The following is a 13,782-nucleotide window of genomic DNA, read 5'->3' on the forward strand; positions in this document are numbered from 1 at the left end:
CCGTCCTATGGGTCCTCGGCAGTCCTCAGTCATTCTGACTCTTATACTTAGACTTGTGACTCTTCCTTGGAAGCGCGGCTACCGTGACTGGTGTGTCAAAGATCAAAATCTTGAGTCCGTTCTCCACGGTTTCAGTGTGTCACGCCGTGTGGCACTCGACGCTTTGAATGGCAAGTGTGGCGTTGCTAACGCTGACTCACATCGCTTACAAACCTCCTTACACTCCTTCGGAGCCGTCTCAAACGTTAACGCTCTTGCCACAGCCGTGCTTTATAGCACCTCTTCTTCCACCTCCATCTCAAAATCCCAAACCCTCACGCCCACACAGAGAATCAAATCAATTATGGCCGACGAACAACACCTATTCACCTGCCTATCATGCTCGATCGCATTCCATACCGCAGAGGAACAGCGTATGCATTTTTTTCTACCCTTTACCTCTCTCTAGCATCGTTAATTTATTCTCGCTTTTTTTTTCTCTTTATGTGTGATCATGGCATGATTTGGGTGATATAGGTCTGCATTACCGCTCAGACCACCATCGCTATAACATGAAGCGCAGAGTGGCATCGCTTCCTCCCGTCAGCGTCGAGACTTTCAATCAGAAGGTTTTGGAGCGGAGGCAGGAGACGGCGGTGATGCTCTCGCCGAAGGGAGAGACTTGTGACATATGCAAGTGCGTCGATCGTTTTCTTATGTTGCTCTTCATAAATTTGGGAGCCCCTCGATTTTTTTTCTCCTACAACCCCTACTGCGAATTGCGGATTTTTCTTCGGTGATGCGCGATGGCTGACTGTGCGACGGTTTATTATAGTAAATCATACACTACGGAAAATGCGTATCGATCGCATATGGCTTCTAAGAAACATAGAGACAACGAGCTCAAAGCTGCCATCCGTCTCTCAAAGCAAGTCGACGAGCCAGAGGTCGAAACCGACGAGCCCGCCACAGTCGCAGAAACTGACGCCACAATGGACTCCGCAGAACCCGCCGCATCTATCGCACTCGAACCTATCGCTGAATCTGCTCCTGCTACAGGTGTCGCTATGCAGGTCGATGCCGAGGCGGACGACGAAGAGATCAACCAAACAATAGACCAAAAGATCGCTTCCGCCCGCTCGCGCCTCTCCCCAGCCCACTGCCTCTTCTGTACCACCGTCTCCCCCTCGCTCCCCGAAAACCTCACGCATATGTCCATCGCGCACTCCTTCTTCGTCCCCGAAGCGGACTACCTCGTCGATCTGACCGGCCTCATCACCTACCTCGGCGAAAAGATCGCGGTAGGAAACGTTTGCATCTATTGTAATGGGAAGGGGAGAGAGTTCAGGACGGTGGAGGCGGTGAGGAAACATATGGTGGATAAGAGCCATTGTAAGATCGCTTATGAGGCGGAGAAGGATAGGCTTGAGGTTTCGGATTATTATGATTTCGAGGCGAGTTATCCGGATGCGGAGGAGAGGAAGCAGAGGAGGGCGGAGAGGGCTGCGAAGAAGGAAGAAAGGAGGGCAGAGAGGGAGGCGAAGAGGGTGCAGGAGGAGAAGGAAGCTGGGTGGGAGGACGACGAGGAGATTGAGGAAGGGATGGAGGTCGATGAGGTTGTGGATGAGGAAGTGTCGGAGAATGATGAAGACGGCGATGAGGATACGGAGTCTGAGCTCTCCGAAGAGGAAGGGAATCAGATCACGTATGGAGACTCGCACCTCGAGCTCGTACTCCCCTCCGGCGCACGTATAGGCCACCGATCGATGCGTCGCTACTATTCTCAGTCCTTCAGGCCCACAGCACCGAGGATGCGCAACGGCAAGCCAGAGGACCCGAACTCGGGTGCGGCACTGGTCAGGAAGCTGTTGGCGGACAAGAACTCGGCGTTGGTGCCGTTGAAAGGAGGGTTTGGTGCGTTTGGCAGCGGGACTGAGGTAGTGAAGGCGAGGAATAAGGGTGAGGCGAAGGAGGCTGGGAGACATGTCAGAGAGTTTAGGGATATGAAGAGGAGGGAGAACTTCAAGACGAAGGTTGGATTCAGGCACAACAGCCAGAAACATTTCAGGGACCCGTTGCTCCAGGTATGTTTTTTGTGGTTCTACTCCGTGGCACAAGTCGCTGATATCTTCTTGTCTAGTGATTGGCACACTGTCGGATCATCATGTCGTCTGCTTGCATTTCCACACGCTTGTATCCTTTTCGAGTATTTGTAGTCCTGTGTCAGTTTCTGTAGCTGCTCTGTAGCAATTCTTGATGTGCTCTCAACGTTGTTCCTTCTCGCTTACCTTGCGCCTGAGCGCGTGGCCCACCATCCCCTGCGTCCTGATCACACATGCATGAGTTACATGCCCTTTCTTTCCTTCTCATTTCCTCGACATCTCGTCGGGCCTTTACCTCGAGTGATCGACGCGCTTGTCGTGTGTTCTCCATGTGTGCATCAAAAATTTTGAAATGGGACCGCCGGTGCCTTGAATTGCTGCCAAAAACCCTTCGACCTGTCTCCACCTCGTTTGAGGGCTTAATAAACTCCCTAAATTTGGACCAAGCTCGTGGCCCTTCTGCACACCTGAAACAAATATTCAAGGCAGTGTGAGCGCCTGGAGAACGCGACGCATTCCTGCAGCGTTCAATGCCTAGCCCACGTGGCGTAGTGGCCTGGGAGCGGTTCGAATAAACGAACAGAGCCCAAAACGGGGCGGGTTCTCGACGCTGTCGGCAACGGTGACAACCTGTGGTTTCCAAGGTCGGTCCTTATTACCTCTCTCTCCCGACTCTCATTTGCCGTCCCGTCCGACAACGTCGAGCGTCGTGCTCAACGTCCCCCACCCTCTTTAGGATACCCCCGCCGCTGGTCTATGCGCCCTCCACACCCGCCATGAACCGAATATCATCGCAATCATGGCTCCTACCTCTCCTCTGCCTCTTTTTCTTTTCTCACTATAACTTCGTCATGGCCGCGCTTCCTCTTGTCGACTTCGACCGCATGGGCAGCGTCGGCCTCGGTGGTGCGTTTGCAGGCCTCGATCTTTTCAATTCGAGCGGGTCGTCCGTCTCCTTCGACTCGTCTACCTCGACCCTGCTCTCCCGCTCATCGGACGGCGCCCTCACCCGCCTCGGGGCCACAAACTCTGGAGGCTCTATTCTCGCAGGATGCGCTCTCTCAAACACATTCTATTTCGCCGGCTCTTTTTCTTCCATCAATGGTACATCAGCCTCTAACATCGCTTCCTACTCCGGCTCCTCCTTCTCCGCGCTCGGCTCGAACGGTCCCTCAGGCCAAGTCAACGCCCTCTACTGCGACTCGGCGAACAACCAGATCTGGGCTGGTGGAGATTTCACCGACGCTGTTCTTGTATGGGATGCGAAGCAGAATTCGTGGTCGTCTGCGCCTTTCGGCGGTCTCACGGGCGCGGGAGGCGAGGTCCTCTCCATCACGACCAACTCCTCCGCATCGTCCCTCTTCTTCGCCGGTTCCTTCCTCGCTTCATTCCAGGGTAATGGAACGACCGTCAACAACACCAACAACCCTAACGTTCCATTCTCTACCGGGGCTACATCATTCTCGTCGTCACTCGTTCCCATCCCGCTTCAGGGTGCGGAAATAGAGGGACAACCGTCGTCATCGGACTCGTCGTTCAGCGATATCGCCAACATCCTGTGTCCGGCGGGAGATGATGGGGCGGGGAATACGTGGTTCGGCGCGGATGGGAGCAGTGCGCAGGTTACGGCGAGGACGTTTTCGTTCCTTAGTGCGAGTGGGATCAGGTTGGGCAACACGTTCCTTGACGGGCGTGGGACGACTGGATTCAGGTCAGTTTTTTCTCTCATTTCTGCAGCTTGAATTTCCTTCGGTCGGTTGCAGTCTCGGTGGACTTGACGGATCCCGCATCTTTCGAACATGATATCTCAAAATAGAAATGCATGTTCCGTTCTTGCTCGGAGACGGAAGCAAATCTGAAACGAGACTCCTCCATCCTCATTTTCTCCTCGTGTGCATTGGACTTCCTTTTCTGACTTCTCATTCACAGCGTAACCACCATCCCAGACAACACCGTTCGCCAACTGCACTACGTCGACCCGTCCTCAGGCCAAAACACAACCTGTACCGACCCTTGCCCACTCTCGACTGACTCCTCCGTCCTCTACCAGGACTTCACCTTTGACAGCACACTCGACATCACCGGTGTTCAGGTCACCCTTTCCCAGTGGCAAGGTTCTGGCCCCGGTCTCCACATCTTCCAGCTCCTGTCCTCCGGCGCCTTCGCCTCCGCCATCTCCAGTCAGAACAACGTTTCTTGTTTCGCTCCCGGTGCCTCAAACACCTCGCGCACCGGGACTTGGACGGAGAAAGACGTGAACACGAATATTGCTGGGACGACGGAGGAGGTTCTCGTCTCCACAGTCGCTGTAGGCACGTCCGCTGCGGATGGACCGAGCTTCACCTGGATGCCGTATGTGTCTGCATCAGGACAGTACGACATCAACATGCTTGTTCCAGGATGCACAAATTTCCAGGACTGCGCGCTGAGGACGAGCGTCCAGGTCACGGTCTTCCCCGGTGGCGATCAGAACCCATGGGTCACGACGGTCGATCAGACGAACACGGACGATGCGACGACGCTGATCTTCAGTGGTGAGGTCGTGCCTTCTTCTACGGACTTCGTCATGACCGTCGAGATGACGCTTGCCGACAACCCGACCGGAAGCGGGCAGGATGGACAATATGAGATCGTGGCCGATCGGATCCAGCTTATCTTGACGGAGGCGGCAAATTCGACTTCAAGTAGCGGTGGGAACACCACGACGACGTCTGGCACGAAAACCGCATTTGGTTTCTTCGAGTGGCCCATCGACTCGTCGAGTACCGTGAACGCCACTTCCACGCTTTCCAACTCTACCGAGACGGCCCTCGATACCATCGGGTTCGATCTGTTCACCGAACTTGGCGGTAGCTCCAGTTTGTCTTCCTCTTCCACCAAGACTGCCATCGCGGCTGTTGCGCACCACTCGTCCGGAGCTATCTTCCTCGGCGGCACTTTCACCGCTTCCAGTCCCAGCGCGAGCAACATCGTCATGTTCAAGAACGGTGCTCTTTCAACACTCTCGAACAATGGTCTCAACGGTCCCGTCACCTCTCTCGCTCTCGATGGCGACACCCTCTATGTCGGCGGTTCCTTCACCGATACCGCGTCCTCTTCCAACTCTGGCCTCCAGGGCATCGCAATATATGACGTCTCGCAAGACAAATGGTCTGCGCTTCAAGCAGGCGTTAACGGTGCCGTCAAATCGCTCGACTTCATCCCGTCATCCAATCAACTCCAGGTCGTCGGTAACTTCACGACAATACTCTCCAGTTCGTCGAGCGACACCGTCGGGACAGATTCTGCGGGTTTGGCTGTCTGGAATGCGAGCAGTAGTGCGTGGGTGAACAGTGGTGGATTCTTGGTCGGAGGGATGACGTTCGTTGGCAATGGAACGAGCACGGGAAGCACGTTCTTGGCTGGCAATGTGGCTTCCGAGTTGCAGTTTGGCGCGAGTGGAATGGTCTTGCTTACGAACGGCAACTCGGACGAGAATGAAGGAGCACCAGGAGTGACGCCCCTCGGTGTTACGCTCGATAACTCCGTCACTTCGTCCTCAAACTCGTCATCCACGAGCAGCAAGAAGAGACGATCGATCTTGCACGCTCACGCCCGTTCTTCGTCTTCGTCTTCATCTCTGGCTGCCAAGACTTGGATCCCCAACATCAAGATTCCTCGCATGTTCGCTCGTCAAACTTCCTCTTCGAGCCTTCCGGACCTTCCTACCGATCCCACAGCACCCGCACCCGCCGTTCTCGCAGGCGCGTTTTGGACTAACACGACGTCTGGACACGAGATCGCGATCATGGGCGGGAACTTCTCCTTCACCAACGGTTCCACCACCTCCGAAGCTGTCGCCTTCTACGATCTTAGCACTAGCACCCTGTCTCCCCTGACTGGAGATGGAACCCTCAACGGCACCGTCCGTACCCTTCTCGTCCAGGACGACATCCTCTATATCGGTGGAGAGTTCAACATGGTCGACTCTTCTTCGTCTTCCACCGTTAATGGTTTCGCGATCTATGACCTCGTCAATCGCGCGTGGCAGATCTCGTCGCTTCAGGCTTTGGGCGCTGGTTCCACCTCTACTGATGACGTCGTCGTGAGGTCGATCACGGTGTCGACGAGCGATACGGATAAGATCATTGTGGCCGGGTCGTTTGTGCAGGCTGGGAGTTTGTCGTGTAAGGGGATTTGTTCGTGGGGTGCGAGTGAGAAACAGTGGAATACGCTTGGGAGTGGGATTACGGGTGAAGTTGCGTCGGTGGTGTATGCTGGTGTACGTCTCCTTTCCTACATTTCCTTTCCTTTCTGGCACTTCGACTATGGAAGCTGACCGTGTATTGCGTTTTTGGGTCGTGTTTGTAGAGCAATCAAGAGACACTTGTTGCGGGTGGTTCGATCTCGTTAGATGGTGGGAGTACGGCAAGTTATGTTGCTCAGTACACGTTCTCGAACACGAGTTGGAGTACCGTTGGTGATAGTAGCTCGCTTTCGGGCCCTGTCACTGCCGTCGAGGTCAACAACGGCAATGCGAGCAGTATCTTCGCTGCTGGACGGTATGTGTGATCCTCTTTTTCCTTGTCTTGTCCATTGATATACTCATTGTGACACAGATCCTCCGATGGCACGAGCTCCTTCATGTCCTTCTGGAACGGCCAAGCGTGGTCCACTCTCGACTCGAACTTTGCCGATGTCACGAACGTCACTCAGCTTACCATGGTCCCCCTCCAGGACACGCACTCCGCTAACAGCATCGTCGAGCAGGACAGGATGCTCATGATCTCGGGCAGCTTGCAGGACTCGTCGTTCGGGAACGCTTCGGCGGTGCTGTTCGATGGGCAGAGCTTCATTCCGTATATCGTTTCTAGCTCTAGCGACGGGTCGCCGGGTGTGGTGTCGCAGTTGTTCAGGAGCTTGTCGACGTTTAGCTTTACCCAGAAGCGTGAGTGACCTTGCTTTGGATTCGTTCGATTTGATGTGCTCACCGAGGTCTTTTGAATTTCTAGACTTCTTGGCTACGGGTATCGTGATCCTCATATCTATAGCCATCGCTGCCGGTGTCGTCTTCCTCCTCGTCCTCATCGGCATCCTCTGGACGCTCTTCTCCCGTCGCGACGACGCTCTCAACAACAAGTACGATGCCGGTGCCGAAGGTGAAGAAGATGACGAATCAGCACACCACAGGCCCTCATCGCTCCTCGCACACATCAACGCAGCAACGCGCACCACCATCCTCGGTACCCAAAGCCCCTTCGACCAGTTCAACTACGAGAAGGAGGCCGCGGCCGCCGCCGCCGCAGGAGGTGCTGGGGCTGCGATGGCCGCGCACGAGCACGGTCAGGGGTATGACGACGAGGGCGGTGCGACGGCGGAGGGGGCAGGCCACGATGCGTTTGGGCCGGATGGAAGCAATTATTTGAGGGCGGAGACGCCGTCGGATGCGATTGTGGGAGGGATGGGGGGCGATGAGGATGTGGGGAGGACGGGGCATGCGAGGTTTTCGTTTGATGGGTCGGGAGATGGGGAGTTGGCGTTGAGGGAGGGCCAGGAGTTGGAGATTTTGGATGATAGGGATCATTCGTGAGTTTCTTGATTTCGCTCTTCGAGGATCGGGAACTTTGACTGATTGATCGATCTTTGTTCGTTTTTTCTCTAGGTGGTGGTATGCACGAGACCCGAGGTCTGGGGCGGAGGGTGTTGTCCCCGCCGCGTATCTGTATTAGTGATAGACCGTCCGTTTCTATACCTTTTGTCCTCTGTCTCGACCTATGCCATCTATCTTCTTATGAGTATCCTTCTTCTCCCCATCTGTCGCAACCTTACCCTACCCCACTACCGAGATATCCACCTTCACTCCCCACTTTTGTCTTACATCACCCATCAAACCCCGTCCCTCCTCTCCCCTACTTTTGCTTAGCCTCGACGTCGCCGTCGATGGACTTTTTTAAGGTACATACCCCTCCGTTCGACAGTATATTATATCTTTGGGCCCATGTATGGAAATCGTCCGTGGAAGAATGTCAACACCTCGTTCCTCCTGGATATTTCCCTGGTGTTGCAGTCGGTTGCCGATAATGGTGTTGGGTAACTGTAAATCCAGTTCGTTTGTTGTGGTCGTAGTTCTGCTTCTGATCATCTGTCGTTCTACTTTTTTTCTACAGCCTCTTTGTCCGATTTTGGCATCTTTCATCCGATCTGATTTGTCGATACCGCAAATGTTTTCGTTGCTGTTCTCTTCGCTTGGTTCAAGTACTCTGGATTTTCCGCCTTTTTTCCCGCTCGTTTCCCGCTTTCTTTTTTTCGTCTTTTTGATTTGGACCACGGACCTTTTCTAGTTACTGTATTTTTGGACATATTGGATCTTGGGTGTGTCAACCTCATGTCGCGTTTCCTGTTCATTCGCCCGTTCCATTGTTCATCGTTCGTCGCATGTCAGATTTAGAATCCACAGTTATTGTCACGGTATACCATGCTGATTCTTGCTGGGTACAAGTGCGGGGCCCAGCCAGGACCCAACCTCTGAGCGCCGGTGAATAGTTACTAGCAATCGTAGCACCTGAGCACAACCATACACATGCAACATCAAAAGCCAGAACACGGTAAGCATACAACATCCTTCCTTTAGCACAACAATCATAACCTTGTAGTGAATGTCTGATGATGATAGACTGCGGGCGGGTTTCTTCTCCATTCTGCGGGTGCTAAAACTGTCTTCGCACTCCTGTGATCCGCTCCCCATTCTTCAAAAATAATCTGATACGTCTTCCTCACCCAGTATTCCACCGACTGCCAGTCTGAGTGGACTGCACACCTTGCGACCATTTCCTTCGTCAAGTCCGCAATCTCTCCAATATAGCCTTCCTTTTTCATGACACGTATGATATCCATCACTTCCTGCAGGAACCGCTCTCCTTGGAACGGACCAGTGAGGCTTTGCAGGCCACCATGCATCCTCGCAATTTCGGAACGACGTCTATCGCTCTTCTCTCTTTCTGCACTGGGCAACATGCACACGGTGCAAGCGCAAACGAAGCCCCAGCTCTTCTCGAGGATTGCGCGCCTTTCGCTTCGAACGGCCCTGTGACGCTCTGGAGGCCCCAAGAACGAGACCTCGATTTCTTCTCCAACGGCGATATCCCGAAGTGCGTATATTCTGAGCTGTCCGCTGCCCTCGTTCCAACCGTACCGGGCATTTCGCATGCAGCCATGGTTGAAACGCGAAGCCGCGAGGAAGACGGACTCCAGAGCGACGCCGCGGGTCTCTGTTGCGAAGGCATTTGTGCAGTAGCGATCCACGACGGGGTCATCGTAACGATTGACTGCACCTGGGCTGAGCGACATGAAGGCCTCTCTCTTGGACTCGTTGAGGCCGGCGACTGTCGACTTGATGACAAATCGCTTTTGGGACCCGATAGTGAAGATAGGTTTCTCTGCCAGGATCATGTCGCCACGCTGGAATATTCGAGTGGCGAATGCGCCTAGTCCCTTGCCTACAGACTCCTTGACCTCAAATCCATCGTTCATGATTGACTCTCCTTCCGATGCGGATATCTTCTCGCATTGATCCAGGAGGGGCGTCCACTCCCCGCCAGCGTCGCTGAATGCCCATATATCTGCGGTGTGCAATAGAAGACGGTGGCATGGCCGGGCATCGGTGATATTCTCCGATGCCTAAAGACAGGATACTCACCATGTTTGGCTCCCCGGAAATCCTTTTGTTCTCGCCTTGCAATCGACCTTCGATAGAGGGCCTTCACCTCTCTAGGTGAAAGCGCAAGCGCTTTAGTGGCGTCTCCTTCGGCGTCCGGCCACCTATACGATTGAGACGATGAATACAATGCCTCCCTCAAAGAAGTTGGTGCTCACATCTCAAGCTTCAGGTAGGTCATGCATCTATTCAAGGGGTATGCGACATTAGTCGGCTCGATCTCCATCGCTCCTGTGTAGAGACGAAGGGCTTCGTGATAATCTTGGGCTCTGAATGCAGCATTACCCTAGTGTAAAGGTAGAACCCTATGTCAGATATAGAATCGAACTCGATGTACACTAGCAACATCAGCTTGATTGACACGAACCTGCTCTTTCAAAGTACTTGCAGTTATTCCCGTCATGGCGTGTTGAGATATGTGGCCGACGAATGTTTTTCTTTAGTGGTCGAGGAGGTCAGAAGTGGATTACGGTGGCGGCACTCAAGAAAGTGACCTCGAGGCTACCTCAAGGCTTTGATTGTCCCAGGCATGAAGTAGGCGCTCGCACCCAAAATTAGGACTCTAGGTGGCCGAATCGAGAAATCTTTGAACAGTTGGAATGACAAGATGGAAGCCTACGTCTAGAGTGACGAAATCATTCCTGGGAAAGGTATGATGCTGTCCGATGTCCAAATGAGTATAACAGCGCAGAGATTGCCCACTGGGAGACGGCAGCAGTGAATAAAAGCGACTCGAGGTTAGACGTCGACTGAGTGACATAATGACAGACGTTCATAAGCATTGGTCCAGAAAATTAACAGAGAGATCTGTCCAATGCTCTATGCTTCAACAGAGTTAAAGGATAAGTTCGATTCGTTCTTGGTCAGCGCGTCCGAGGATGTTTGCCAACTCGGACTTTGTACTGGCTATACCTTGTTAACAAGATAATTGCATCTTCTGAGAGAAAGGACCATCGGCAGTACTGTGCAGTACTAGCTATGCTCTCGAAAAATTGTTCCTTTGCTTGTGAGAGGAAGAGTCACGGTACAGTAGAGTTCGGCCAGATCGGGACGAGTCGGGAAGGAGACCGTCATATGTGGCCTCACGTGGCGCCGTTGATCCACACGAACTTCGCGATTCGAAATTCGAGCCTTGCTCTTGCCTTGTTGAGTCTTGACCGGTTTGACCACTGGAGCCCGGAACGAAAACTTTTGCTTCGGTCTCTCTTTCTACACAACAGCACTACTAGTGCCATGAAGATATCGGCTCTGCCCACGGTAGTCGATGCTATCTCCACTCGAGCCATCTACTCTTCGCCACATGTGGCGTCGCCTCCTCTGGGTGCTTTCTCTCGACGGTCGTCCAGCTTCAATTCATCTGAATGCTCCCAAACTCCACCATCGTCTAATGACTCTCTTTTTGTGGATATGGGTCTTGAAAAGTATATTTTGTCTGACTCTGACTCTGACTCTGAGATCCTTCCCTCTCGAGATCATTGCTTGGAGACTACTAGTACCGACTACTCTTCGCAGCCACTGGCAGACGACACACTTTCTATGACTTCCGATGACGGCATACCTTACAGTCAACTCGAAGAACCTGCTGGTCCATCTCAGAGCTGCTCACAAGCCCAAGCAATCTCTCAGGACTCCGATGATTACGATATTTTCGCTATGCTTGACCCTACGGATTCTGGATCTGATGAGGCTCTGATCGAGGTCCTCCTGAACAATATTCATGCTCCCTTAATCGTGGAGGAGCCTGAAGAGGACGAGATTTTACAACAGGAAGATGGTGACGAGGAGGCTGGTGAGGAGGGCGAAGGCCTCGACGCACGGTTTGTCTAGTTGTTCTCATCCTGATTTTTGTGGCTCAAGACTCAAGACATGCGTAGAACTCAGGCTATTCAAGGGCTTGAAGGATTGATTTTGTCGTTTCTCAGTCAACTCTGCGATGCATCTGCGGTATCAGATGACTCAGATTCCGAAGAAGACTCTATGAGCCCGAAGGCAAAAGCGAAGAAAACATCAGGAAAGAAGATTGAAATGCAGATTCTGGATCGCAAGAAGTCACCGGTCGACGGGTATACATACGCTCTCTACAAGTCTTGTGGCGCTTTGAACTAACACCCCTCTGTTGACCTCTAGTGTTTCACCCATGCGCACAATCAAGTTCCCTGGACGAGGGAAACATGCCAGCTCGCGAGTCTTTGGTGCGTGTGTGAATGTATGCGTTTTAATTCGAGCCAAATTTATGGATTCTTCACCCCAGCCCAACTCTTCCGGGTTATTGACGTGGCACATGAAGCTTTAGTCAACGATGTGCCTATCACCAAACGGTAAGCCTCGTTTAGTCTCCTTCAATGCACTGCACAAAAATTATTAAATTTTCCTTTGCCGCATACAGAGACATACACTATCAAGACGTTGCACTTTTCAAGTCTCAGAGAGTGGTGGACCAGGTATGTTCGCCTCCCTTCTCCGCCATAGTCACGGAGCATTCTAATGATACAGCCAACAGCTGATCGACGACATCTCAGCTACCATCGGCGTTGGAAGAGGGGATCTGAACGTTGTACGTTTATCTCGTTTCGGGGCTACTTGCCAACGATTCACTGACTCGTTGCTGCGTCTTTACTCTCAGCGCGCCTCTTCTAAAGGCCTTATATGCGGTTCTTCACTGGTCCTTCATCTCGTCGATGAAGGAGAGCTGGCTGTAACCGACTCGGAGGTATGGGAATATTCTGGAGCTAACTCTTCAGATTGACTTTACCTTCTTCGGGCCCACGTTTCAGGGATCTTTGATCCCCGTTGCTGAGGACATCGCTCGCTTCGACTTGAAGACAGAAATTCATTGGGTCCTGATTGTTGAGAAGGATGTATGTGATTATCAGGAACTGTATCTCAAAAAAGTTTTCTAACATATCAAGTCCCCTTTTCCCAGGCGGTATTCCAGACGCTTTGTCGGCTGCGCCTCACATATCATCCATCCCTACCAGGACCAGGACTAATCGTCACGGTGCGTAATTCTGTACTCGCACAAACCATGCACATATTGCTAACGGTGTCAGCTCTATAGGGTAAAGGATACCCCGACCTCGCCACCCGCCAACTCGTGAAGACACTCTCCGACAATCTTCCCGAAACGTTTGCCCATTTCTAAATGCCTTTCCCGCGATCGACACTGCTCTTATATGTACTCTCATCGCCTACGCAGGGTACCGATTCTGGCTTTGGTTGATGGGGATGCATACGGAATCGACATCGTCTCAGTCTACAAGTTCGGCAGTCAAGCGCTCAAGCATGAGAGTGAACGACTCGCTGCTGAGAGGGTGCAGTGCATTGGGCTCTGGTCGAGCGAACTCGGGGAGTACGTCACAGTCTTTGCCTCTTGATTCGTAATCGGGCTTGTTAAGCTGACACTGCGTGCGCTCTGCAGGCTTGGGATAGACAACAGCTCTCTACTTCAGATCTCAGCTGCCGACGAGAAAAAGGTTCGTTCTTTTTGCGCATCCTTCCACGCTAGTATAGCCCTCCTTCAGTGTATCTTCCCGCTTTCGATGCCGCGCTGACTAACTGCTATCATCAAGGCACGGAATCTGCTCCTCAGAGCGGATCCGCTCCTTCCAATGAGGTGGAAGAAAGAGCTCCAATCGATGCTCTTCACGCGTCGTAAAGCAGAAATCGAGATCCTCTCGTGCGCTAGTATCCCACCACGACCAAGTTCTTCGTCGAACATCACTTTTGAAGAGGATAGTGGGAGTGGGTACGAGCACCCGTTGGTGCGGTATCTGGTTCCGAGGATCAATGCAGCCGTAGACGAACTAGCAATGAATGTAGAGATGGGTTGATCGTATACTGTCGCTGCACCGAGAAGCTATACTTAAAAGGATTCATCGCGTAAACGTATACAACTTTGCCAGTGTCAAGGGTGGGTAAGCAATAATACAGTAGTCCTAACCTCGAGTAAGTGTACATCCGTATGTGTGCAAAAGCCACGAATCAATACTCGCACAGTTATGATGCGAA

At 52.6% G+C, this 13,782-nt stretch overlaps 4 protein-coding genes across 4 annotated transcripts; 3 read left to right on the forward strand and 1 right to left on the reverse strand.

Annotated features, from left to right (window-relative positions):
• Nucleotides 1–343: 343 nt before the first annotated feature.
• Nucleotides 344–2,195, forward strand: STEHIDRAFT_67289 (uncharacterized protein; the record flags this gene model as incomplete). The annotated part of the gene is made up of 3 exons (XM_007309553.1): nt 344–413; nt 517–676; nt 815–2,195. 3 exons carry the CDS (start codon nt 344–346, stop codon nt 2,193–2,195), a joined length of 1,611 nt encoding a protein of 536 aa, XP_007309615.1.
• Nucleotides 2,196–2,772: 577 nt separating this feature from the next.
• STEHIDRAFT_104474 (uncharacterized protein) lies at nt 2,773–8,515 on the forward strand. Its single transcript, XM_007309722.1, has 6 exons — nt 2,773–3,792; nt 4,011–6,342; nt 6,432–6,622; nt 6,680–7,008; nt 7,073–7,646; nt 7,723–8,515. The coding sequence occupies exons 1-6, from the start codon at nt 2,858–2,860 to the stop codon at nt 7,787–7,789; spliced, it is 4,428 nt and encodes a 1,475-aa protein (XP_007309784.1). The 5' UTR covers nt 2,773–2,857; the 3' UTR covers nt 7,790–8,515.
• Nucleotides 8,516–8,699: 184 nt separating this feature from the next.
• Nucleotides 8,700–10,177, reverse strand: STEHIDRAFT_162106 (uncharacterized protein; the record flags this gene model as incomplete). Its single annotated transcript, XM_007309723.1, has 4 exons — nt 8,700–9,679; nt 9,757–9,878; nt 9,933–10,060; nt 10,142–10,177. The coding sequence occupies 4 exons, from the start codon at nt 10,175–10,177 to the stop codon at nt 8,700–8,702; spliced, it is 1,266 nt and encodes a 421-aa protein (XP_007309785.1).
• Nucleotides 10,178–11,640: 1,463 nt separating this feature from the next.
• STEHIDRAFT_67346 (DNA topoisomerase IV alpha subunit) lies at nt 11,641–13,604 on the forward strand (the record flags this gene model as incomplete). The annotated part of the gene is made up of 12 exons (XM_007309560.1): nt 11,641–11,837; nt 11,902–11,966; nt 12,026–12,092; nt 12,161–12,215; nt 12,275–12,328; nt 12,398–12,484; nt 12,549–12,632; nt 12,698–12,772; nt 12,833–12,900; nt 12,971–13,123; nt 13,193–13,247; nt 13,344–13,604. The coding sequence occupies 12 exons, from the start codon at nt 11,641–11,643 to the stop codon at nt 13,602–13,604; spliced, it is 1,221 nt and encodes a 406-aa protein (XP_007309622.1).
• Nucleotides 13,605–13,782: the final 178 nt, after the last annotated feature.

The sequence above is a fragment of the Stereum hirsutum genome (assembly GCF_000264905.1).
Source record: "Stereum hirsutum FP-91666 SS1 unplaced genomic scaffold STEHIscaffold_18, whole genome shotgun sequence".
Lineage (NCBI taxonomy): Eukaryota > Fungi > Basidiomycota > Agaricomycetes > Russulales > Stereaceae > Stereum > Stereum hirsutum.